The 27,822-nt window shown below is 34.6% G+C and overlaps 1 protein-coding gene across 1 annotated transcript in view; it reads left to right on the top strand.

Annotated features, from left to right (window-relative positions):
- The window catches only part of LOC150093026 (adapter molecule Crk-like), a 107,599-nt gene that overhangs the window by 55,835 nt on the left and 23,942 nt on the right, over nt 1–27,822 (top strand). The window contains exons 3-5 of the mRNA XM_090413820.1: nt 1,019–1,172; nt 11,272–11,322; nt 24,523–24,654. Of these exons, the coding sequence (XP_090269946.1) occupies nt 1,019–1,172; nt 11,272–11,322; nt 24,523–24,654 (337 nt within the window). The remainder of the gene's footprint in view (nt 1–1,018; nt 1,173–11,271; nt 11,323–24,522; nt 24,655–27,822) is intronic.

Raw genomic sequence — 27,822 nt, 5'->3', positions numbered from 1 at the left:
AGTTCTGCATCACTTCATCCTGAGTATTCTTGGTCTAGCTCCCACTGACGAGATCTCAAAAAAAGGTCGAAACCTGTCTGGGTAGTGACCTCCCCCCATAATGTATAACATCATACATCTCCTAGGAGATGTGTTTTACATTATGGGAAAATACTAAGGACAGTGATCGGAGCTTGTTCCAGCTTTACTACGAGTTGCCCTGTCATGAAAGGCTGGCATACACTTGTATCTGCCAAAACTTTTATAGTCTCTATATTCGGCATGAAACTCTTGTAGTTTCTATATTCGGCTATGAAACTCTTGTAGTTTCTATATTCGGCTATGAAATAATGTTGGATTCAATATCCACTTAATTTGAAAAAAAAAATCATACAAATCAGGTCTGGCTTTTCACAGTGGGTGAATGAATGATATTATTTGGCAACAAAACAAAATGTCATGCATCGCATATAACAGTAACATTTTTTAATTTAAGGAAGAAATGATTCATTTACCAAGACAATCCAACTAAAAAAAATTTTCTTATGCTTACTTGCAGTCCTCTTTTATAAGATGACATTACAGAGTTAAAATGTGATAAACACACATCAACCAGCTTAATGATGAATCTTTGCATGTGATGCGATATGTGAAGTCTGTTGTGTTATTTTACCATTAGTTTTACTTTTGATGTTTTTTTACAGTTTTTGTATGATATAGTTTTGTTCCATTATTTAACATCCTTTAAGTGTTTTTTTTTTTTTTTTTTTGTATTCCCATTTCCGATGAAGCACACCATAGAGCATAATGAAACTAGTAGAGTTAATAAAATGTACTGCATAGCTAAAGAAAGCATATTTCTTTAATTATGAATTTTATAACCACAGAAGCCTTACACTTTTCTAACTAGTATTCATTCTGAGAAAAGTAGTATCTTTTTTGTTGTAAACAAAATATTCTACTTGAACTCGTTTTTCAACTAGGAGTACACTGTAGTTTTTCAGAAAAAAAAAATCTCAAGTATATTTAAATTTTCCAGGGAAGATAACAAAGTGAGTCATTATATCGTCAACAGAATACAGCAAGGTGACCAGACAAGGTTCAGGATTGGTGATCAGATGTTTCCTGACATACCATCCCTTCTCAACTTTTATAAATTACATTATCTTGATACGACACCATTAATCAAGCCAGTAAGTATCTCAGGTCTATTTTTGTTACATTTGAATTTCAGTAAATGAAATTTACTGTTCTAGTTAGAATTTTTTTTTTTTTTTAAATTTCCCACGTGTTTGTTGATTTATCTCAGGTTTATATTAAAAAAAAAAAAGAGTTCAGCATGAAGTTTTTTACTGTTTTACATATAATTTTATATGTACAATAAAAATCAAGAAAGAAATGCTACATTTATAAGCCAAAATCTGATTATTAAACAAATCTTTAGGAAAATTTAATTCTAGAGCAGAATATTTATGCTATACATAAACATTCTGTTCTTTAAATCTGGAAACCATGAACACCAATATTGACAATGCAAATAAAGATAATTTGACATTTGAAATTTCCAGATTAAAACAAATTATTAGATAATTGACTGGAAGTTAGAAAAATTTGAGAAATATTTAAAAAATTCAGACAGGATTTAAAAAAAAAAGCAGAACAATTAAAGATAGCAAAGTGCAGAAGTTAATAACAGGTCAGTGAATAATAATAAGGTAAGTTATTTGGAATGTAAGAATAAAGACATAACATGGCATAGTAATTCATTCATTAACATTGGCGAATGCACTTGATGATGGAGTTATTACTTTGAGAATTTTGGGAGTGAAAATTAGGGATGTGATGAATACAATTAAGAAACAGAAAAAAAAAAAAGAAAGAAAAAGATATGGTATAGATAATGGAACAAATGATTTAAAAGAGGATAGATATGAAGGAATTATTGAAAGAAGTAAGAAAAATGAACAAGTGAGTGAAAATTGTTAGACCCTTACTGAGACATTTGATAGTACTGAGTTAAGAATTAGGGCTATGATAGCAAATGATTTGTTGGATAGGCTGTTTAGAAGAAATTAAAAGGGTATTAATTTTTTTTGCATGTGTGGAGTGACTCTGATGTTAGAAAAGACTTATATAGAGGAACATGGAGAAATTATTTATGAGGGTGGTCTGAAAAGTTCTCGGCTCAGCCATAGATGGCAATATTATCGGCAAGATTTTTTTTTTTTAAATTGGTATATCTGTCATAAGCATTCATGTGAAATTGCAAATCATTCTATCAAGTAGTTTGTGTTTGTTTCATACAGCTGTCTGAAGCAAAAGTGTTTTTATATCCCTTGAAATGGATAAAATTGAGTATCGTGTGGTTATAAAAAATCATTGTAAAAGAAGGTTTAACAGCAAAAGAAATTCATTCGAAGTTCATAAAAGTTTATGGGCACTCTTCTCCTTCGTTTTTGACAATTAAGAAATGGACTGCCGAGTTTAAACGTGGCTCTACCAGCCTTAAAGATGATCTACGTGAAGGATGTCCAAAAAAAAGTGTAACAACACCAGAAATCATTGATCAAGTGCACGATATGGTATTGGATGACCAGCGAGTCAAAGTGCATGAAATTGCTGAGACTATAGGCATTTCAAACGAATGTATAGGATATATTTTGCATGAAAAATTGCAAATGAAAAAGCTTTGTGCAAGATGGGTGCCATGCTTGCTCACAGCAGATTAAAAAATGCACTTGCATGAAAATCTCTGAACAGTGCTTGGTGCATTTTAACAAGAATAAAACTGATTTTGAGTATAGATTTATTACTATGGACGAGACTTGAATTTTCACCATTACACACCAGAATCCAAATAGCAGTCAAAACAGTGGACAGAAGCTGGTTGTTCAGTGCCAAAGAAGACAAAGTCAGTTCCATTAGCAGGAAAGGTCATGGCATCGGTGTTTTGGGATGCTAAAGGCATTTTGTTTATTAATTATCTTGAAAAGGGTAAAACAATAACCGGGGAATATTATTCTGATCTTTTAACCAGACTAGACGAAAAAATTCATGAGAAAAGACCTGGTTTGTAGAAGAAAAAAATAATTTTTCGTCAGGACAATGCACCTGCCCACAAAGATGTTTTGACAATGGGAAAATTAAGGGATCTGCACTATGAATTGTTGGAACATTCACCCTATTCCCCATATTTGGCTCCATCTGACTTCTATGTCTTTCCAAAACTAAAACTCTTCCTCACTGATCAGCATTTTACTTCGAATCAAGAGGTGATTTCAACTTTAGAGGGATATTTTGCAAATCTTACTGAGAACCACTACAGGTGGTTCTCAGTAAGATAATGGGTCTGGAGCATCACTGGAATAAATGTATTAGTCTTAAGGGAGATTATGTTGAAAAATAAAAATAATTTTGAAATTATAAATTTTTCATTGTTAGGCCGAGAACTTTGCAGACAACCCTCGTATTGGGGCAAGACTTAATTCAGAGAGTAAAGAAATCTAAATCATCATGGGAGGAATGGTGAGACTGTGTAAGTTGAGGTAACATATGCAGATGTGATAATGATATGAATGTCATTGAGCATGATTATGAATCTGCTGAAGGAGTGGATGAGTTTGTACATTTTGAGTGTGATGGAAAAAGAGAAAGTTGTCAAATTAGGCCAAGAAGACTGCAGATATAAGCATATGAAAAAGCCAGGAGCATCAAGAACAAAGGGGGCTGAGTTTTTTTGTTTGGTGAATATGTTGTGGCCTGAGGTTGTTGGCTTCAGTGAAACCTGGCTCTCAGAGTTCAGATGTAGTAACTGAAATCAAGTGTAAATAGTATAACATACTACTAATGATATCAGATAATTTGCATCTACTCAGGGTAGAAACTCTTGAAAGCAATAACAGTAAAAATGTTCCATGTAGAAGCAAGTCTGAGGTCATTTGTTGAGAAGTGAAGCTAACAGGATGAGATATATGATAGGGTGTTGCTACAGACCTGGCTGTACATTTACTGGGGACTATGAATTTATCACCAATTACCATGATTGATACTAAATGAGGAATCCTTATTGGTGACTTAAATTATTTGAACATTGATTGTGTAGTGGAGAAAACTCATAAGAATGAAAGAATTTACTGAACTGTTGTGAGACAACTTTCTTAAGCACAGTTGGTGACAGTTATTATTCCATATTGACCTGGGAAGTAGCTAAGTATAAGGATTACAACAAGCTCAAAAGAATACCATGTTTGGCCCTGTGGTATCAGTTACTGAATGGGAGGGATATCAGCGGTGCTTGTGAATCTTTGAAAAGATATGTAATGAGAATGTAGAATCCAAATGTGTCCCTAGAGTTCACAGAATAATTAGGGTGGGAATGAAATCGACATGAAAAGTTATGTAACAGTATTAATCAAGGGATCCATAAGAAGAAGAATAAGATGATGTGGAAGGAATATTGTGAAAATTAGGAGGAGAGGAGTTATGAAATATATAGAACTCTGGCCCGAAAAGCTAAGCGTGTTGAATGGAAATTCTCATAGACAGACTTATACGTTGGTTATGCATTACTAAATCACTTAAGGAATTGAACAACGTAGATACGAATATAAATTAAGTTACACTTTAATAAATATTTCCGATATTTCGGCAACGTCACGTTGCCAAATTTTGGAAATATTACCTGGTGTATACCCCTTGCAGCTGTAAACTGTCTTACTTTGACCAAACAGGCAGGACAGCAAATATCAGAATTTCTGAACACAAGGACTGCATCCGTTTTTCACAAGTACCGCCATTCTGGTCTTGCAGACCATGCTCTGGATACATGCCACAGAATACGGTGGAAGAAAGCTACAGTAATACATCGTAGCAAATACAAATTCAAAAGACTATTTATGGAATCAGCCTCAGCCCTAAGAAACTCTCCAAACCTCAACAAATTTGGTTGTATGCAACTGCCCCAAATTTGGGAGGCTTACATCAGCAGACCTTCAGCCCAATGGCCAAGAACACCTACTTAGCCCGCTAGAGGGCACCATCAGGACTTTTAGGAGAACAATAGCTTCATCTCTTCATTCTCAGTTACTGTGTTGTATTGCCTACGTGCACATGCCTTTTTTTTGTAAGTTCCTTTTGAAGATGGCAACGTGACACTGAAATATCGGAAATATTTATTAAAGTGTAATTTAATTTATATTCATATTAGTAATGTTGTATGGAAAGCTAAGTTGGAGTATGAAAAGAAATTAGCTATGCAGGCTAAAGGTAATCCAAAAGAATATTATTGTTATGCTGCAAGTAAAAGAATGAAAGAATGCATGCCTAATCTTTAAAGGTACCTGTGGCATAACTATAAACAACAAATCACACAATAACCACAGTAATTAACTTTAATGAAAGTATTTCATACTGAAAATAACTACGAAATAGCTGTACTGAAATATCTGTATATGAAAGTACAGATATTTTGTAGTTATTTTCAGTATGAAATACTTCCATTAAAATTAATTACTGTGGTTATTGTGTAATTTGTTGTTTAAAGAATTCATGTGGAAGAATAACCTTATTGAATGCAGAAGGTATCCTTGTGTAAGCAACAAATATGATTACCCATTGGATAAAAAGATTAACATGCATGAAAAGGAGGAGCACAGAGCTGTTGCATTACATCAATAAGAATTTTGTATTGATAGGTGGGATATCAGCACAGCATATGTGCTAAAAGAATGTTCTTCTGAACTGGTTAGGCTCTTGACATGTTTAGATAAAATTTCAGCTCAGGAAAGAACCCACAGAAATGGAAAAGAATGTATGATAGTTCCATTGTATAAGGACGTTACAAAAATTGTTTGTAAAACATTCCCCACCACTCCAGAGACTTGTCAGTATCTCTGGAGTGGTGGGGAATGTTTTAGCGAACTCACATACAGAAATGGGTTGTCAGACAAGCTATACTTGGCAGTAAACAGCATGGGTTTACTAAAGGGAGATCATGTCTGAGCAATTTGCTCATATTTTATAATTAGAAAATAGATAAAACAGTTGGATATTTATTTAACTAAGACTGGTTAAATTACAGATATTTTAGTACGCATATCATGAACCATCTTCAGGGTATTACAGCAGTGAAGGTACATGGAGAATAGAATCTTTCCTTTTAACCTAGCTGTCTCATGACAGCTAGGTTAAAAAAATGATACTATTAGGATCAAATGAATGTGGGTGTGTGAGTGATGAAAATTATTTGAGAATGATAAATAAGAAATATATACATGTATATCCTTATAAAGATAAGTTGAAGGTGTATGAGTTGCCAAGTTTGGTGGATTGGCAGAAAAGAGAGAACATGATAGAAGCTTTTATGATATTAAAGGAGTTTTATAAAATTGATGAAAGAAATTTTTTCAATATATGATAAATAGTCAGAGAACTAGGGATCATCCATGGAAGTTACGTAACAGTGTGGTTAGTAAGGGTGTGCAGACTAGATTTTTTGCATGGAGAGTGGTGAACAAGTGGAATGAATTGCCAGAATTAGTTGTAAGTGCCCTGACTGAATGAGTTTAAGGAGAATTATGATAGGTTTTGTGTGTATAAGTGTTAGTGTGGGGGGATCTGCCATGATGAGTCTTGGGACTGCATGAAGATATTATAAAATAATAATAATATATAATATTTAAGCCATATAGTTCTTGGTAACAATTTCACAGATTTTTGTCATGGGAAGTTAAGGTTGGTATTAGGTTGATGTAAAAGGATCTTGGCACTTTTTTTAAAGAGATGCTTGTATTTATGGGAACATTTATGCTAATTTTGTTACCATTCCAAAGCATCCTGTGGCTCATATGAGTAATCCCATGTTCTGTCACACTAAATTTCTCGTGTTTCTTGGAGACAGTGTAGGATTGATGTTCATAAATGCATATAGAAACATATTAACCCATTTGTCCAGAATAGAATAGCTGGCAGTTGCAAGGGACTGAATACACTCTAGTAGTAGTAAGGATGGACTTTTATTCACTTGGATATGGTATCATACAGCTGATTGAATTAAGGCTTCAGTGTGGTTGAGATATTGATTTATTGAATCATATCATCATCATCATCTTCTCCCTCATTGGCATAAGGGGGATTTAAGCTACCATGAACAATACCTTTTCAATCAATCTATTGGCAGCCAAGTTATTTAAATTTCTGTAAGAGTTCAGACCACTTATATGCTTTATGTTTTTTATTCATTTCTTTCTAGGTTTTCTTGGTAGTTTCTTTCATTTTACTCTTCCATTTTTGGGGAATTTGAGGAAACCTGTTAGTATGCATTTCGTGCCCATGTCCAGGGCTCCAGAAATTCAGGCTCAAATCTACTAGCCAAAAAAAAAAAAAAAAAACTTGCCCGAGGTATCGGTTTGCATTATTAAGGGTCAAAGCTGTATAATTGAGAGGGCACCTCCACATAATTCTTTAAAGGAATAAGGAGATCCGATCAGGGCTTTTGATCTAATGTCAGTATTTTAATTTCAGCTACTTCAAGTTTAATGTCAATAAATGACATTGTCAGTTAAACTAAGTACTAAGATTTTAACCATGCATCTAATAAATTTCTAAAAGCTAGGTGTAGTATACTGGTAACATTCCTTCCAGAACTTATTAGTTGCAAGTATTTATTTCTAGTATGTTAATAAATACAAGGGAATTTAATATTCTGGTTTACATAATTAAAAAAAAAATTTTTTTTAAGATAATCTTGTTTTAAAAGGAATAACATGAGGACTAAATATGAATAAATGAAATACTAGGAATACACCTATTTATATAGATAGTATCAGACACAAAGACAGCAAAAGTGGTAGATTTGACCTCTTTGTTCTTATTAAGGATTATATCTTTAATAAGATGAAGAGATCATAATCAAGTTCATAATGAAGATGTCACATCTGCCTGTTTTGCCACTCAGTGTATGATGGCATCTTTAGACAACTTTTGATAGAGAGAAAAAAAAAAAGAAAGCAACAGAGAGAGAGAGACAGAGTGAAAGTGCTGAGACTCAAAAACAGTTATTTTTGAAAACAATCTGATATATCCTCACTAATATAGGCCTGTTCGTTCGAGTGTTCACACTTATTTTGTTTGGAATACAAATACCTGAATTTACTAACACACTTTTATAAATTTCTTTCTTTTGTTGATTATCAAGATAAATACTATTCAATTTAATTAAAATTGTTGAGATATAAATGGTGTTTATTATTATTATGCAGCAACATTTCCATGTAGTCAAAATTCTTTTGATAGAAGACCTACATTTATATGGTACCTACAGGTAATGAACAAAAAAAATGGAAGCAGTAATGCCTTTCGATTAATATGATGTTGGTTTGCCGTGGGTGTCTAGTACAGCTTGTATTCTTTGAGGGGGAGAGACTCTATCAGTGCTAGGAACTCAACAGGAGGAATTTTACACTATTTGTCTGACAGAAACTGGATCAATTTGCCTTTGTTCTTTGGAGGTGGGAAACATTGCCTGAGAGTTCACTCCAAAATTTCCAATAAATGTTCTATAGGATTTAAGTCTGGCGATTGGGATGGCAATGGCAGACAGGACACCTCACCATCATGTTCTGCAAATCACTGGGTGATTACATTTGCTCGAAGAATAGGAGCATTATTCATGGCTAGCTGTGTAGGAGAAAAGTGTGTCAGATGAAGATGATCACTTATTATGATTGAAAGATAACATGCAGCATCCACTTTGCCTTCCAATACAGCATGTGGACCCAAATCATGCAATGAGAATGCACCCCAGACCATTACAGATCCACTAAAACTTTTCACATTCGGGAACAATCACTCTGGCTGGTAAGCTTCCTTTGGCTGATCCCACACATGTATTCATCTGTTTGCAGCAAAAAGTGTGAATGTGGATTCATCAGGCCATATCACATCCCTCTGCTTTTGTGTAGTCCACTGCCTTTGAATTTTTGGACGCAATGACGTACATTGACAAGAGTGATCAAAGGTTTGTGTAACCTGACTGTGATATTCAACTCTGTGTAGTTCCCGGCACAGAGTTTTTGTTGAAATGGGTTTCTCACAACACAGCGTTGAATTTTTCACACAATTACTCAGCAGTAGCTCCCTATTTTTTGTGGTACAGCACACTAATGTCCAAATGTTCCTCTCTTGCAGTAAAAGCTTTCATCTACTATTGCATTTTGCTGGTGATGTTTGTCCTGTCGACTGCCATGCCGATATAACCTTAGAGACTGTTCTGCATCTAATATGTGCAATTTCAGCTGTTCTGGTCAGTGATGCATCTGCCAGCCTGGCTCCAACAATCATATACCTCCTTTCAAAGTCACTGAGGTCCTCTCTCTGGATTCCATTCTAACATGCAGTGAATGGCAGCAAGTCTCCATTTGCCTTTATACACACCTACCTAGGAATGTTGAGACTGTATTTAGATATCAATTGCATCTGTGTTTGGTACATTGTAGATGCTGCATTGCATCTACTGATAATGCAATCTGATAGCTCAGTGTTTCCATTTTTTTGTCTTACCTATATATCTTGTACTCATTCACTGACAATGCACTCATGATTATCCATTCCAACATTCATCACTCTCTCCAAGTAGAGAAGTTCTGAGGTGATCCCTTGTTCTCTCTCTCTCCTCTCATCATGTTAAAAAATTTGCATCAGTCCTATACAATTCCTTTAGTAATATATGTTGTTGTTGTCGTCAAGTTCATTGAAGAGCCTCTAGATATGACTGTGAAACTTAGAACTACTTTGGCAATCTGTTGAACTTTGATGGAGTAGAGTGTTTTTCTCTAGAGTTATTGTCAAGCAGCAGCAATTGCTGGACAAGAATAGATATGGGCAGGTGATAGTTCAACTCCTGGACAGTTCTTGCATGCTTCATAGCTCCTACTACCGTCTGGCTGAATTTTCATGCCTTTAAAATGTTCCATCCTTAGTCTGGGGATGATTGTGGTTTTTTCTCTATTTTCATTAATTTCACTGATTTCATTCTTCTTGAGTGTTTGTTTTACCAATCTTATTTTGGTGACAGAGTTAGCATCAGTTAGTGATAGTGGGTGTAATTTTTGAGGTAAATGACTTGCTTCTTTGGTTAGACAGTCTGCTCTTTCATTGTCTTCAACATTTACATGGGCTGGTATCCATTGCAGTATACAGTTCTTATTTTTCAAATTTAATGTTAGTTGTTCATTAATTTCCTGTGCGAGTTTAGTTTTTCCATTTTTTAATACTTCAAGTGCAGATTTAGAGTCGCTGTAGATGGTTATTCCTTCTGTAATGTTTATTACTGGATTAGAGAGAGAACTTGAGAGCTGTTTGTAAGCCATTTAATTCACAAGTTAGTAACATTTGTTTCTATCATATCCCCTGTTTTCTGCCTATCACCTAAATTTTGCATCCCACAATCCTTTAGCCTGTCTTCACAAGGACCATTTTGTAGACCAATCACCATTTTGATTACTCAGCTCTTCAAGAAACCCAGGCAACCAGATCTGTTCACAGTAGTCCAGATGTGGCTATGACCATATCAAAGCTTTGTAGAGAAGAATAATAATTAGCTCTACTTGATAAGTTTTTATTATAGCAAAATTTTTCTGACTGTTTTTGAACTCCTTATAATAGACCCTTTAAAGGCCTTTTATGAGTAGAAGTCTTTATAGCATCTTAAATTTCCCCCCTAACAACGCATCAGAATGAAAAGGATTTTAAAATAGGGTCAAATATTAGTTCATCCCCACTTTCAAATCTCTTTATCAGCATTAACCTAGGTAAGCATTCAGGAGATGATTAACATATGCTATATTTAATGTACATTTTTTTTTGTCAAAAAATCAGAAATGGGGCTTTTTTTTTATTTTTATATTTTTTATGTTGTTCCCACCCAAAGGTTATTTGCAAACCTATAGTACATTTTGTACTGTGGGTGGGCTAAGGATTTTTTTTTTTTCTGTTTTTATCACTTTTATATATTTTTTGTATTTTTAACTTTTTAGTCTGGAACCCTTGCTCTAGAGACTAAACATGGAACGTTTTCAAGACACTTCAGGCCTTCAATAAGTGGGGCAGTGGTCTCACTAGGCTATGGAATGTGCTTGTTGATTAGAGAACAGGTACGCTAACCACTTGGTCAACCAGGCTATCAAATATTTACTTCTTTATTAATTATAGAATTTCCATGTAAATTATTTAAAAATGTTATAAATTGATTTGTCAATATTAATGTTAATGTTTTATTTTTTTATTTCTGACAAGGCTCCAAAGAAGGTGGAAAAAGTGAGAGCAAAATATGACTTTGAAGGCAGTGTAAGTATATTCCATTTTTTATCATCATCATCATTATAATTTCCTGGATTGTACATTCCACAAATCTGTGTAATAAGATAGGGATCCATATGTTATATTTTAAAATCGATTGTGCCAGTTATACTGTCAGTTGACTGTACCATTTATGTAATTTCACACCTTATCTATATAATTAACCTTTTAGTTATAGTCAGTTGTGGAGATAAAGATAACAATATTATAATTTTATTTTAATAACTATTGCACTAATGAGTCATCTTGGCAAAGTGCTGATGTGAAAATACTTAGAGAACTCCTGAAGGGTCATTTTCCTGATGAGCAAGTCGGATTTCGAAAAGATTGAAGTACAGTGCAACAAATACTCGCACTAAGACTAATAGCAGAGAAAGCTCGAAGAAAGAACAAAAAGATGTTTACTGTTTTGTGGACTTCCAAAAAGCCTTTGATAATAATGACCAAAATATACCATGGGCAGTCTTGGAATCCTATGGTGTGGACAATAAATTGATCCACCTGTTGTGAAAGATATAAACAGCCAAGCATAAGCAACAGTCAGGATAGCAGGTGTGACTGGAGATTGGTTTGCCACAAGACAATGGGACCTAATATCACCGGTCATCTTCATCACATACCTGGAAAGAACACTAGATAAGATTAAAGAAGAAGGCAGAGGCATTTCAATAAATGACATTAGAATAAACTATCTCTGCTTTGCAGATGACATCACCCTGATCAAAGAAGATGCAGCAGGGCTGGAATGGACACTGCAAACACTATATACAGAAGGAAAAAGATATGAGCTATCAATTTTGAAAAAACTAAAGCAATGATATGCAGACTGGAGTTACTGAACAAAGTTGCTATAGAAGGATTTCAACTGGAAAATGTGGAACACTTCACATATCTTGGATGACACATGACTTGGATCCAAAAAAAAAGAGGTAAAAATTTGAATAGCCAGAGCAACAGCTATCTTAAAAGCCATGGACAAAATATAGAAGAGCTGAGCTATAAAGATACACACTAAACTGCATATTATGGAAATCTGTATCTTCATCAGTATGCTCTCTGGATGTGAGGATCTGGGTACTCCTGAGAGAATCTGAAAGAAGGATAATAGCATTCGAGAGGAAGTGCTGTAGAAAGAACTTGAGAATAAGCTAGATCCAGAAAGTGATCTAGCTTATCAATGAGGAAATATATAGACAAATACAACCAAAAGAAAACCTGACCCAGAAAATAATCAAAAGGAAACTATGTTTATTTGGCCATATATGTAGAATGAATGATGAGAGGAAATTAAAAACGCTGCTGTTTGGGATGATTGAAGGAAAAGAACGAAAGAGGAAGACCAAAAAAGAGAATGGGGACATCGTCAAATGGCACAGAAACTCTGTACATAAACTGAGTCATCTTGCACAAAATAGAATGCAATGGAAGAATCATATCAAGATGGCATTAGACACCTACAGAAATTGAACCCATGGTTGTTGATTGTTGAATTTATTTTAGTTGGTTAGAATGTTTCAGATTCATATTTGTGATGGTACATGACTTCAAAATCTGCATGTTGTGCTTTCTAAGGAATGAAGCTCAAGTTTATAAAAAATTAATTACTGTAAACATATAAATATATGCAATAGATACAAATTCTATATGTTAAGTAATCCTCTTTCTCTCTATGGAGATTTGACTTAAGTAATATTCTTTACAGAATTTCAATTAGAAAAAATTAAATTTCAACTAACCTATATATCTAACTGTTAAATTCTTCACTTGTTTTTTTTTTATTACAAGGCTTGATGCATTATACTGTCCTCAATTATTAACTTAATAGTTCCTCATTGGAGAGTAGCTAAAATTGCACCTTTCTGGCTTTCTTTCCTAGCTAACATTTGAGTTACCCCTCAACTACTGTTCTAAAAACTCACTACTAAAGCACATGTCTATTACCAAGATTCAAACTGAAACTCAAGGGACAACATTGTTAATACAGCAACTGCATGCTACAAGTATTTGGCATAGTAATGCTACTGCAAACAGCATAAATTAATATATAATATACACAACATTCTCTATGTTATTTCCTAAGGATTACATCATTACAGTAAGGAGGTTAACTATTTACATATAAGTTTCCTTTCATTATGCTATCGGCTAACTATAGAGCAGTTGTGATAATACTGATGAGTACAATTGTATTACTAATTATGAATAAATATATGTGTATATATATATATATTTAGATTATCGTATCTATCACAAAATGTAAATGTTATTTATGAAAATTTTCGCTCAGTATATATATATATATATATATATAATACTATAAAAAACAAACATAAGTAAATTATGATCATGTGAGATTGTTACATGTTACTTACACATGCAAGTAACAAGAATTCGTAATTCGTTTTGTATTTGGTTTTCTTCTATATTGTTATATTATTTGCTAGGTTTCTATTTTTTTTTTTATCTCCTTTTTTACATTTTCTTTTGGTCATATCTAACCATGTATCAAGGAGGCCTTCAAAACTATCCTTAGGCATTTATGTTGGTAGCAAATGAAAAAAATCATGTTTTAAATTATTAAAATTCATTTAAATTTCAGTGCTGACATATACTTTGAAATCAGGATTTGATAAGGAATTGCTTATAGCTACATTATACCCAGTAGTATATATCTTTTATTAATTTTAATATTTTTTGTAACTGTGTGTATGTGTGTGTGTGGTAGGGAAAGAGTAATTTACTCTTAGATGTTAACTTATTTATACTATTTTAATATCAAACAACAACAATGGGGGGGGGGGATAAGGTTTATAAACATGAGATGATATTTCACTTGACTCATCCCAGTATTTTCAGAGTGTGATGAATGTATACAGACACCATAACTAGGTTTATAATGGCAAAATTAAAATTTAATGGAATTGTGAACTAAATTTCTAGCTTGTGATATCTGGGATTGGAGATTCAAGTTGTCAGAGCTGTTGCGGCAAAGGTCTTCATATTTTTATTGTCGTTGCATCTTGAACAGAAAAGAATGCCTAGTTTTGTAGAGACTGAGAAAGCTATTGATGCAATGCGTTTGTGTCAGGACGTAAATGTCAGCTGTTTATTCTGAGGTAAATGTCATTTCAAGGAGTGAGCTCTGATCCTGTTTGGTGATTTGTATGTTACTGAAGGTAGGTAAGCTGAGATCCCTTTGAGAGATAAAAAAGGAAATGCTGCATTTTAGTAGCTAACTAGAAAGGTAACCAGGTTATCCTTCCCCATTGAAGGAGGGTATCGAGATCAGTGTTTAAGACTGTTTTAGATGATCTTAAAACTTTGGATATCTGAGCACTACATGGTTTGTTGAATTGAGTAGGACAAACGAGATCTGCTGTCATCAGCAAAGCTGTGGATGGGATTAGTGGTAATTGGGAATAGGCCATTTATATTTAGGAGAAAGAGATAGGTTATAGAACAGAGTCTTGAGGCACTCCTCAAGATTCAAACTACACTGTTGGAGAAATTTGAAGAGGGGGGGAGGGCATCTACCATAACATGCACTGAATGACCTAAGAGAAATCTTTCTACCCAATTGCAGGTAGACCAAAGAGTGGCAATTTACTAAGCAGGCTTTGATGCCAGACAGGATTAAATGCTCTGGAAATGTCAAGAGCAACAGCATTTTGCTCCCAACCTTTCCATGGCATTTGTCCAGTGATGTAGGCTAGGAGCTTCTGGAGTACAAGATTCCATACTTGTGGTCACTGATTAACTGGTAGGCTTCTAGATGGTGGGGAATGGTTGGTAAATAGGTGGCAGATTTTCATCTTACTTGTTTTCATGCATTGAGATAATTGCCAACTATGCATAAATGATTGTAGATACAGTATAGGATAGTATTTGTTCTGGAGCATGCTTGAGTATTATTGGAGAGATGGAAGGACTGGAAGGATTTTTAGCATCTAAGTTATTAAGTGTTCTTATGTGTCTTTATCAAAAAACTACAAGATGTTTATGGTGCATTGTTTCTGATACAGTAGGCGATGATTTGCTTTATTTATCTATGTTGGTGTTGGAGAAGAGTGATGCTAGGAGGTCAGCTTTAGGTGCTGTAACAGTGTTGACATCTGATTGAGTGAGAGAAGTTGAAGTGTAGGTGAGCAGAAATTCATTCCAGTGACCTTTGCAAGAGACTAAATGGCACAACTTCCATTTGGACAGAAGAAAGATAAGTTTCTTCTGTCCAAATGGAAGTTGTGCCATTTGGACAGAATTGTGTACAGATTTTGATTTGCTGACTGTTTTGCATTTATTGTGTGGTTTGCATATGTGGTAGGTTGAATTTTTTTTTCTTAGGAGGGTAGAGAAAGTAAGTGGGGAACTTTGAATTGGATGGGGAATGAAGGCCTTCGTGTCAGTGAGGATGCTGTCTGTGACTCACTCAGAGCAAGTGTTTGGATCAGAATAGTGGATGAGGTGGAAAGGAAGAGTCAAAGTTCTGGAGTTGTTCCACTTGGTACCACCTTTATTGCACCAAAGGACACAAGGTTGAAATTAGCTGGAGTGGGGGGGAAGCATTTTATGAGAAAGGAAACTTGCACAGGATTGCAATCCAAGTTACTGAGAGGTGAAATGACTTGAAGGGTACTGGGAGAGCAGAGAGGGTTATCAGGTATTTTGGTTGGTAGATATATCATTTGTATTAGGTCATTGCTTATTGCAGATACTGCTGCATCTCGTTCAGCTTAGTCATTGGTGCTGGAAAAGGGAAGCCAGTTGTAGATATAAAGGCTACATAAGAAATTGACTTCACTATTTAGATAACTGATTACAGAAAGTTGCACTTCAGGGATAAAGGTCAGAGAGGTTTCTGGAATTTGGCAGAAAATAAATATATTCATCTGCTATAAATATAGCAGATGAATGTAACTGAATGGGGCAAAGAAACTTGAGATCAAAAGCAGTGAATCCTAAGTTTGGCATTCTCTGACAAGCAGTGTCTAGTTTCACAAAGACACGTGCCACCTTATAGCAAAAGGAATCGTGTGCCGTGTAATTTGGACATACTTATGGTGTTTGTAGCTACAATTTGAGTTTCTGTTGAGAATGTGAGATCTGGTCTATTCGTCTGTAAGTGATGGTGTATGTCATTGGTGTTCAACCTTTTTTACTACGCGAGCTACTTTTCTATAAAAAGTTATTCGGTGATCTACTCTCTTATATAGATCATGTTCCCCCAACCTGATATCTGATTACGCACAAATAAACAACTAAAAAAAATTACACAACTAAAAACTTTATTTGTGTATTTAAAAATTTATTTATCACTTAATTATTTTAATCATCGTCGTCCTGTAGCATCCTCTAGCAAGAGGGTTGCAGCAGATGAGCAGCTCTTCTCCATTTCTCTCTGTCTGTCGCTTCCATCATTCTTAAACCAGTCCATTCCACGATGTCATTAAACCACTCTCTAGTTGGTCTTCCACGTCTTCTCTTCCCCTCAACTTTCCCTTGTAATATAGTTCTTGTCAGGTGTCCCAAAGAACCTCTCAGAAGATGTCCTGCAAATCTAGTCTTTCTTTGACTTTCTTACTGCTCATCCAAACTAGGGAAAAAGTAGAAGCATAGTGGTTTCCTGTTGCCTTCTATGCATGAAGAGATGAAAAAAGTAGAAACATTGAAAGAATCACCCCTAGCCCTCGATTACTCTAATAGCATTGGGGGGGAAGGAACAAGAAAGAAGAAAAGGATAGAAAGAAATAAGAGTAGGGACCATCCTATAGATAATATAACAGATGTATATTACATGAAATAAGGTATGGTCCAGCATCAGGTACCTCGGGTTCGCCACTCGCGTACTCACTAAAGTGAGCCCTTTTGTTGTATTTTAATACAACAAAAAAAAAACAAATATATTGGAATAAAATATTTATTTCTCTATTTTGGAAAACCAAAGTTAGAAAAAACAACAGATTGATTACAAACTCATAAGTTACAGCAAATGCTGGTTGATTAAAAAAAAAAAAAAAAAAAAAGTTAATGTGAAATTAGGCATTGTTTGGATCTCGCAACATTTTCATAGTCAAGTTGATATGAAGAAGTGGCCAATCGCAGACAATCATCCAAATGATTATTTGTAATTTGGTTGCTTAATTGATTTTTTATGACTATCATATTTGAAAAAGCAGATTCTGACAAGTATGTCGATCTGAAACACAGCAGAATTTTTTGCACAATATCAGTTAATATTGGAAATTTTTCGTGTGCATACTTCCAAATGACTTCATTGTTTATTGATTTTAAATGTAAACTATTCTGAATGTTTATTATCTCAAATTCTACTTCAGCTTGGTTTATTCTATTTGAAATTTCTGTGATGTTCAAGTTTTCTTGAAATGATACTATTATGCATTGATAAAAGATACAATCATTTCACTTTTATTAAAATCTTAAAATCTTGAATTTATTTCTTCCTCAACTAATTCTATTTCACGAATAAATTCTTTTAAATCATAGCGAAGCATTTCTTGATTTTGTTCAAAAAATTTTAATAAATATGGGAGATGTCTAAATTTGCGATCATTTATATTTTTCTTTAATAAAAGTAAGTATTGTTGGAAAATTTTTATTGAACTTAACATGTCAATTAATTTTATCTCTACCTTGTAACTCTAAATTTAAATTGCTTAATTTCGTACAGAAATCTACTAAAAATGATAAGTGTAACAACCATCTTTTATCACTCAATTGTGGATAAATATCTCCTTTTTCATCAAGAAAATTTTTTATATCGTTAATTAATACAAGAAATCTTTCTAAAAATTGACTTCTGCTGAGCCAGCGAACATTATAGTAAACAGAAGTTCCCTATCATCATCTGCCTGTAATTTAAATAATTGCCATTGCAGGGCTTTTTCCTTGAACAGAATTTACAATTTTAAATGTAATATCCAAAACATCTTTTGTGTTTAATCTTTTACTACACAGTACTTTTGGTGAATAATGCAGTGGTACGTTAAAAAATCTGGATATTTTTCATCGTTTTTACATAATGAAATGAAACCTGATTTATTACCTATCATTGCAGGAGCACCATCAGTAGTAATAGACACAAGTTTAAAAAGCAGAAGTTTGTGTTGTTTCACAAATTCATCAAATGCTGAAAAAATGTCTTCTCCCCTAGTCCTTCCCAATAATAGTATAATTTTCAAAAGTTCTTTACTTGAATAATCTTGAAATACCATTAACTGAGCAATATCAGTGAAGTCGTTTGATTCATCAAATTGTAATGAAAATGCAACACATTGGTGAATGTCTGACATTAACCTGGCCTGGAAACTTTTCTCCGGCAATTGGAACTCTTCCTTTCAGCAATTTGAAACCTTGTCTCAGGCCTAGAAGTAGTCTCTCTCTAGCGACTTCTCGAACCGAGAAGCTCCTTTCTGGAAGTGGGAAATTCCTCTCTCAAGCAACGTGGATCCGTGCAGTCTCTCTCTGACGGCGACTCTGAACCTGGCAGCCTCCTCGCTGACAGCAATTCTGGAACCTGGACCCCTTCTGCTTGCTTTAGTCCCTTTTTATTAGGCCTCCTCTGAGACCTCGCATGAAGTTTGGCAACCCCCCAGAGAATCGGTATGAGTCTTTCATATTATGTTTCGAGTTTGACACGCCTTTTGTTCTCCTCTGCTTTCTTTTGATTGTAAGTTGCTGGCCATCAGAAAGTTGTTTGAACTCTTTCTGACTGACTTCGGAGATGTTTACACTTAGAGCCTGCAAGCCGAGAAAATACATACGAGTTTCAAGAACAATTTTTCTAATACCGTCATGTTATTAGAAACGGCAAAAATATTCACCGACAAAAACATTGCCTTTGTTTTTAACACTCTAACATATTCTTATTAAAGCAGTATATACAGTTAGCTTCAAAAGAGTTATTTACAAAAACATCTAATACAAACTATACCGAGACAAACAAAGTTTATTTTTTTACAATATTCACATGAAACTTAACCTAAGTAAAAAATCGATGTAATGTGCTTTGGAATATTTAATATTTAAGCTACAATCAAGTTTTTACACTTTGCTTATAATCGTATTCACTTGGCTCGCTGTTTGACTTCCACTGATCCAAATTAATTCATTTACCCGGACTTATAAGAAAATTAAATTTTAATTAAATTTGTAAGTAAGGAGGAATACACGAGATCGACCAAAAATCACTCCACGATCGACGGGTTGAACACCCCTTGTGTATGTCATTTATGTTGGTAAAATGGAATGCAAACATCTGTTTTACTGATCTTTTCTGTCCTAGTCTATTTAAATGACCATGTCACATGAGATTAGCTATGTTCATGGATTTCTGAATGCTAACAATGTCATATTCTTTCCTGATATTTTCATTTTTAATGTGATTCATAATTAATGGCATCAGTTTACTCCTAATTTTTCTCCAAGCTTTCATAACTGAGGTAAGTCTTTGATCATCTATTTTATTTCTAAATTCTCATATTGATAAGTAAAATTAGTTTGATTACTATCTTGTATTTAGCTAGTTTAGTATTTTGACTAATTTCTCTCTTATTTCTTATTATGTTACTCATTTGACTATGCACATTTCCCAATTTGCTTATTCTTTTTCTCTTGTCTATTTCTAGTTTTTGCTGTCTTTACTAAAATTGTGCATAAATAGCAGAAACATTTTATTTGTTCTCTAGGTTCCACATTCAGGCAGCTAATGTTTTCATTGGTCTTGCCTATTTTCATAGTCTGTTTTTATATCTGATTTTCATACCAAATTTGTTGCAGTAATTTAGCAAAGGAATCCTGATGGCCTCCACTGGATTTATTTAAGAGTATGAGATCATCTGCATACAGTAAAGAGCTGAGATTAACATTTCCAATTTTGATGTCAGGTTTGATGCCACTTTTCTTTATGATGAGATCCATACAGATGATTAAGAATGGTGGAGATTTTGTGAGTGTGTGTCTCCTTGTCTTATACCTGATTTTATGTCAAACCATATTCCTGTACTGTCCCATTTACATAATATAGCTTTTTAAATTGTTTTCCTGTTGGCATACTGTTGTATGCCTTTTCCAGATCCAAAAAAACTTAAATACAGATCTTTGTTATATTACCATGATTTCTCAACTGTTCATCTTAAAGTGAAAATCTAATTCTTACTTTTATTTGATTTAAACCAGTTTGCTCTTCTTGAAGTTTCTCCTCTACAGTTTTTCTTTAGCCTCGTCTTAAGTATGTTTGCATAAATCCTACCTGGATTTATGCAAACATAGTGAGATGTTTTCATAAATCATAGTGAGATGCAAGCTATTAGCATAATGCGGCACTGTCCGTCGTGCAGTTCCACTGTTGTTTATGTGCAGTTTGCACCAGTAGTAGAGTGTTCGTAGTGCTTATTGTGTTTACTCCGTCTCTGTAAATATTGGGAAATTTCACTGTAATTCTCACATTCAGTTTTATATCCCGTTTTTATATGTGGGCTATGAGAGCTCTACCTCAATCATTCAATTCTCTGACCAGGTCTTTTAAATTATGCAGTGCAGCCATGGTAAAACTTTTATACCTCCCTAATTTAGCATTTCTGGTTGAATATTATCTACTCCAGCTGCCTTTCTACATTTCAGATTTTTGATGGCTTTTTCTACCCTACATTTCAGATTTTTGATGGCTTTTTCTACCTTAAGTACTGATGGTATGCATTCTGTATTGATATAATCTAGAATGCATACCTCTTGAACATTTTCTATCACTGTTCTCTCACTTTATCAATTGGAATCCATGTGAGGCACCTGTTTGTGGTAAAGGGGAACCATCCAATGATGATAATGACTCTTTTTCTTATTCTTAACCTTATTCTTTTTCTTCTAGACCACTGTCATTGGGATCCAGTACCTTGTCATTGTGTTTGCCATGCAACGTGACCTGTGAACATTTGGAAAGGGGGATCCTGGCAGTCTCACACTACTGTAGCCTTTGTTTCAGCAAGATGAACAATCCTGGTTAGCCTAGTTAAGATCATTTTGGCTAGTGGGTGAATTCCTTACAAGGGTCAAAGGTGTTGCAGTAAGGTTACTTCCCCATGGTCTGGGAACAGGGTCCAAGGCTTGCTGTGGTGCATGTATAGTGTCCATTCCACTTCTGAGTGCAGTCACTGCTTGTCAGAGAGTTAGCATCCATGTATGGCTCCATGGTGGGTGCAAAGCTCTGGCACTGAATCAAATTCCTCTTGAGAATGAATACTTTTTCACCTTCTTGTTTATCAGGGGCTCTCAGCAAGCCCCATCCAGATTCAGAAACCATAGAATCATCAACAGAAAACCAAAGTAAGAACACAAAAAACATGAGAAACTGCAACAAATACATACTGTTCTTAATCTTATACTCAACATTATCTCTCATAAAACTTTAAACTTTTCTAGAGTCGTAATATTAAAATAAAATTAAAGCACATGGAACAAATTGTTTCACTTTACCTCCTCTGCACGCACACACACATAGTCAGAATCACTGCACTCTGTACAATTTCATTCACTGCATACTATCATCTCCATCAACACGTTCATTTGGAAGTGTTTCACATGTTTATCGAAACGGTGGGACTTCTCATTACCATTTGTGTGCCACTTCCGCATTGTGCAGGTGGGCTAAACTGATGCAAAGTTTATGCAGCATGTTAGTTTCAACTCCTTCGGTAGAATTTTATTTGATGTTAGCATTTGTGATCTCTCTCTCTCTTAATGATATTGTAATTTTCAAATGCAATGGAACAAACACTTATTTCATATAATTGAAAATTTGGACAAATGTTAAGACAATTGCTTTTAGTTAAATGCTGTGTTTGGCAGTACAACAAATGGTTTTGCTCGAGTCTGTGCTGCATAGTTTTTGTGGTAGGGGACGTGTTTCGTTAAGTAGTGCCGTTTTTCAGTTGTCTCTAATTGCACTATTTGTTGACAAATTACACAGACTGCAAATGTCTCTGTGCCTTATTCAGTGATACAATAAAACTACTTGTTTTTCTTGTGTCTACAGTATGGTGGTTGTTAGTAATTTATATTTCGCAAACAAATCCCTTTCCATCTATTCATAAGTGTTTTTTTTTTTTAATTATGCCCATCATAAATGCAAATATGAGTCTAGAGTTTATACAATCACGTATTCTTCACTCCGCCCCTAGATAACATAAACGCACACATAATATCACAGATATAAATTATTCATAATCCATTTTACAGCACTGAAAGTATGTTTTATTCATGCCTATTCTTTAACTTCCTTATATTTACTATTCTTTACATTTCTTAGAAATCAAATATATCATTCTCTTTAATTGTTTTATAATATATTCTGAAAAGAACACTCCCAGTTACATACAATCACCTGCAATCACTCCACCCTCCCAACAGTATAGGATTATAAAAACCCACCTACCTCCTCTCCTCAATGTGGGATTAGTTACAATTGAAGAAACTGTTACGAAAAGCAGCACATCCGACACATGGGAAAAAAATTGCCTGTGATTTTGCTCGCTTTGCCAGATAGGACTGTGGTGAACGAGCTGCTACTGTCCTGACGTGAATGTGTTAATATTATCTTTTCACTGCACTCATTCACTAGACTGCCACACTTTGATGCAAAACTTCAGATCAGTGTCAGTCTAATGAGTGCAGTGCAGTTTACACTGCTATATAGGTTTGTTTCCTTAAAAAGATCTAATATACTACTTTTCTAGCATCTACAGTACTTTAATATAACAAATGTGGTCAAAATTTGTTACAACTAAAAGAAAGCTGTTAGAAATGTTTAATATTTAAATTTTATGCAGTGAATACTGTCTGTGGTTTGCGGGGGCGGCTCATGCATAGGCACTGCGGAACTGCAGCACCCCCAATTTTTCTCGATATATAAATATATTTATTAATTTATTTATATATGCTTGTAATATTTAATTTTATCTCAACAATCCTATACAATTCACTTATTTTGTATAAAAAATAATAAAAATCCATCTTGTAGCACTTAGAAGGGCGAAGGATGCTAGCAGCAGTGTTTACCACAATGTCATATTGCTATGCGTGCAGGCATATGCACATCATAGTGAGATGCGAGCTATTAGAATAATGCCTGGCACTATCCGTTGCACAGTTCCACTGTTGTTTATATGCCATTTGCAACAGTAGTAGAGTGTTCGTAGTGCTTATCATGTTTACTCCGTCTCTTTAAATATTTGGACATTACAATTAAAGACATAACATTTGTTATAGGTTTTATTTTAGAACATTATTGGGGTTATTGAAAATTATGACATCAGAAATGCAACCTCAAGAAATTAGTTGTGTGACAGTAGTGACTGTAAGTGAACTACAAATTCTTCAACAGTCACCCAAACATCAAGAAAAAAGTTGTTGACCTTTTTGCTCGAAACAAAACAAGAAGAATGGATTTTATTTCAAGTAATTTTGAATTATACTAAACTGTATAATTTTATTGATAATAAACAATATTTTTTCATGAAACAAAACAAGAAGAATATATTTTATTTTTAAGTAATTTTGAATTATACCAAACTGTGTAAGTTTATCGATAATAAATAATATTTTTACATGTTTAATTTTTTTAAAATTTTTACCATAATTTTGATATTTTATCCAAACACATATACACCGTACTTACAGTGTGTATGTATATTTCGAAAGTTGTAGCATCCGATTTCAAGCCACGAGCCGCTCACTGGTGGTTTGTATTTTCTGAACTTTTTTTTTTAATTATACACTACGGTAATGCAGTTCTTGACAAAATATAGTTTATAATGTTCAGAAGCAGTGTAATGACTAAATAAAATGTTTGTTGCTGATACCCAGAATTTTTTTTAAAAAGTATTCTTCTCTGTTACACTGATTCATTATATACATTTTTTTTTATTTTGCCACACTTGGATTTCCTAGTGTCATTAAACAAAATGTGCTGCCAAATGTATGTAAATAGTTCTAACACTAATCTCTAATTAGCATCATAATATTTAAGATGAATGTATGGACCAGTTACTGAAAACACTAGTGCCTCTGATGATAATAAAGTATGATTTAAATGTGGTAGCCTACTTGAATACAGAGATTGATATTATTAATTTCATTATGTAATGCAGTAATTTTATTCTTTTTAAAAAAATATTATAGGGTGATCCTGATGATCTACCATTCAGAAAAGGTGAAATTCTCACAATAATTGACAAAGAAGAAGAACAGTGGTGGACTGCAAGAAATAGTTTAGGTCAAACAGGATCTATACCTGTACCTTATGTAGAGAAGGTTTGTCATTTATATTTTATATTTTAGTTCTCATTCTGTGATTTCATATTCTACATTCTTTATTACAATGTATATTCAATTCTCCTTATAGGCAATTCCACAGCAAACTATTCTAGGTACTACTAGTCTAACAGATAAGCTTAGACATTGATGGTTATTCATGACTTATTTTTCACGGTATTAACAACACCACAAACACTTTTATCAACAAGGATGTTTTATTAACTAATATTTCGCTGATTTTCAACTCAGCATCATCAGAGCACAACACACATGTAAACGCGACAGTGAGTGAGTGAGTGAAACAATATAATTGCAAAAGACAAAAGATCTAAAGTCTTATTTTTGGCGCCCTCTAATGGGGGAAAAAAAAAAAGCAGCAGTTATCCAGGAGTTTTTCTTAGGATAACCGTCTCCCAAATTTTTGGCAAATTAATGCAACCATATTTGTTAAGGTTGGGAGAATTCTTCAAAGCCATTGCTGACTCAAAAAATAACCTTTCAGATCTATAACGACTCCTAAAGAGCACATTCGTTTTCCTCCATCTAATCCTGTGTGAAGGAGTGTCCAAAGCGTGGTCTGCCAGTCCCGACTTGCCATAGTAACAGTAGCGAACTGGCAGACCATGCTTTGGACACTCCTTCACACAGGATTAGATGGAGGAAAACGAATGTGCTATTTAGGAGTCGTTATAGATCTGAAAGATTATTTTATATTGTTTCACTCACTCACTGTCGCGTTTACATGTGTGTTGTGCTCTGATGATGCCGAGTTGAAAATCAGCGAAATATTAGCGTTAATAAAACATCCTTGTTGATAAAAGTGTTTGTGGTGGTGTTAATACCGTGAAAAATAAGTTATGAGTAGGTACTACTAGGATAGTTTGCTGTGGTGGATCTCCTTTACCATATCATTGTGTCTATGAAGCTTTGGTCAGAACTACTTTTTTGATAGTTTGTTATAATGGTGTTTGCTAAGTGAGAGTCAATTGTGTATGTGTGTAAAGCAAAGGCAGTCAGTGCCTTGTCTTTTTCTCAGGATGCACTCTCATCATCTAGTTTTCTTATATGTCCTATCCAATCAGGGTTCTCCAACTAATGTCTGCAGAACAAAGAGAGGGAGTGAAGAACGTAATGCTCTCTCCCATTCCTAGATGTCAAACTCACTCGTGTATTTGGAAAATAGAAAAATCTCGATTTACCATGCACATTCCCATCACTATCCACCTCAAAAACTTGGCATTATCCCTACACTAGGTAAATGTGCTCGCTTCCTCCTCTCTGAAAGAAGAGGATATCAACAAAGAACTTCAGTTTCTTCTTGCAACATTCGGCAAAACGGTTATTCAAAACAATCAGCAGAAAACCTCTATTTAATCCACCTCCTCACCATATTGAAGATAGAAATAATCAAAAAGGCTACATATCTTTACCACATATCAGTTCTGTTTGGCTAAGTTAGCTAAAGTTCTCAAAAAATTTAACATCCAGACTTCTTTCACTCCTCTACCTGAGCTCAATTCCTTACTCAGTATGCCCAAACAAAAACATAACAACTTAAAATATCCTGGCATTTACTGTGTTGGGGGCAACTGTAACATGCCTTATTTTTGCCATACTGAAAAATCCATGACGTTACTTCTAGAAGAACATAAAAGAGACATCACATATGACAGAACTAGAGCCAACACTCTGTCAGATCAAGTACTCAATTCTGCTGATACTAATGATGAAAACTCTGTCACCAACCCAGTCATATGGAACAAATCAGAAAACATCTTTAAATGCTATGACGAACTGGAAAGAAAAATTGTAGAATCTAAAGAAATCATTCTCACTCCAGTGCATCTCAACACTAACCCCAGTTATAACCTTTCGGATTGTCATTACCAAATTCCTATTAATAAATTCTCAAAGTATTTCCCCTCTTCTAAAGATGAAGGATCTCCCATGATTCTTCAAGGTGTTTACCAAGTTCCACGTGACTGCTGTCTTTCCTACTTCGGATAAACTGAATGCTCAATAGACAAAAGAACATCAATCACATATTTTCCACAAATAATCAACATCGCTTTGTGAAGGATCGGTCATGCCTTAGTAATTTACTATCATTTTATAATAGAGTAACAGAAGAATTGGATAAAGGAAATGGCTCATGATGATTCTGCTGGATTTTGTAAAGGCATTTGTCAGAATACTACATCGAACTCTGTTACAAATTAGAACGAATGGGGACGGATATGAGACTAGTTAAGTGGATAAGAGAATAGCTGCTGGACAGATATCAAAGAGTGGTATGTGAAGGGACAGGATCTAGGCAAAAACAAGTGGCTAGTGGTGTGCTGCAAGGTTTAGTGCTGAGACCATTGCTATTTAATTTGTACATAAATGATATAAAAAATAACCTGAAAGGTAATATTCAGTTGTTTGCTGATGATGCAAAATTAATTAGAGCAATAGTTAATTAAGGCAATGTGGAGAGCTCGCAGAATGATTTAAATAGGTTGTCAGTGGGGGGAAAAGATAATGGGTTTAATCTGATGTGGAGAAATGTAAAGTTATGCATTTTGAGATAAATAAATTACAAGCCGTGTATCACTTTGATGGCACTGTGCTCCAGGAAATACAGGAAGCTAGAGATTCACGGGGGGGGGGGGGGGATATTGATGGACAGTGTTAAAGTTTGGATGACATATGCTCAGGTAGCCCATAAGACTACTTGGCTATTGAAGAACTCATTAACAAGTAGAGATAAGGAAGTTGTTATTACTCGTTGTAAGGCCTTATTATGCCCACGTCTGGATATTACTGTGCTCAAGTCTGATCCCCTTGGTTTTCTGGGGGGGGGGTGGATGAGGAAGCAGTGGAGAGGACTCAGAGGTAAGTGACCAAGATAGTGAGTGGCCTTGGAATGTTCCCTATGAGGATAGATTAAGGGTATGTGGATTGCAGAAGTTGGTTGATAGGACAAAAAAAAGAGGGGGATATGATAAAAACATTTAAGTTGCTTAAAGGGTTTAATAGGATAGATGCAGAGGAAATGCTTCAGCACATAACTAGAGGGACCAGAACAAGTGATCATCCCTGGAAGTTGAATAAAGGTGTGGTGGTTAACAGGGTGGTGAGGACTAGATTTTTTGCTTGGAGAGTTGTGAATGAGTGGAATGG

Source organism: Typopeltis vanoorti, chromosome 24 (genome assembly GCF_054136105.1).
Source record: "Typopeltis vanoorti isolate ZY-2024b chromosome 24, IOZ_Tvanoo_1.0, whole genome shotgun sequence".
In the NCBI taxonomy this organism is placed as follows: Eukaryota; Metazoa; Arthropoda; class Arachnida; order Uropygi; family Thelyphonidae; genus Typopeltis; species Typopeltis vanoorti.
Note: the sequence above shows the minus strand (reverse complement) of the source record. Positions and strands in the feature narration are given on the sequence as shown.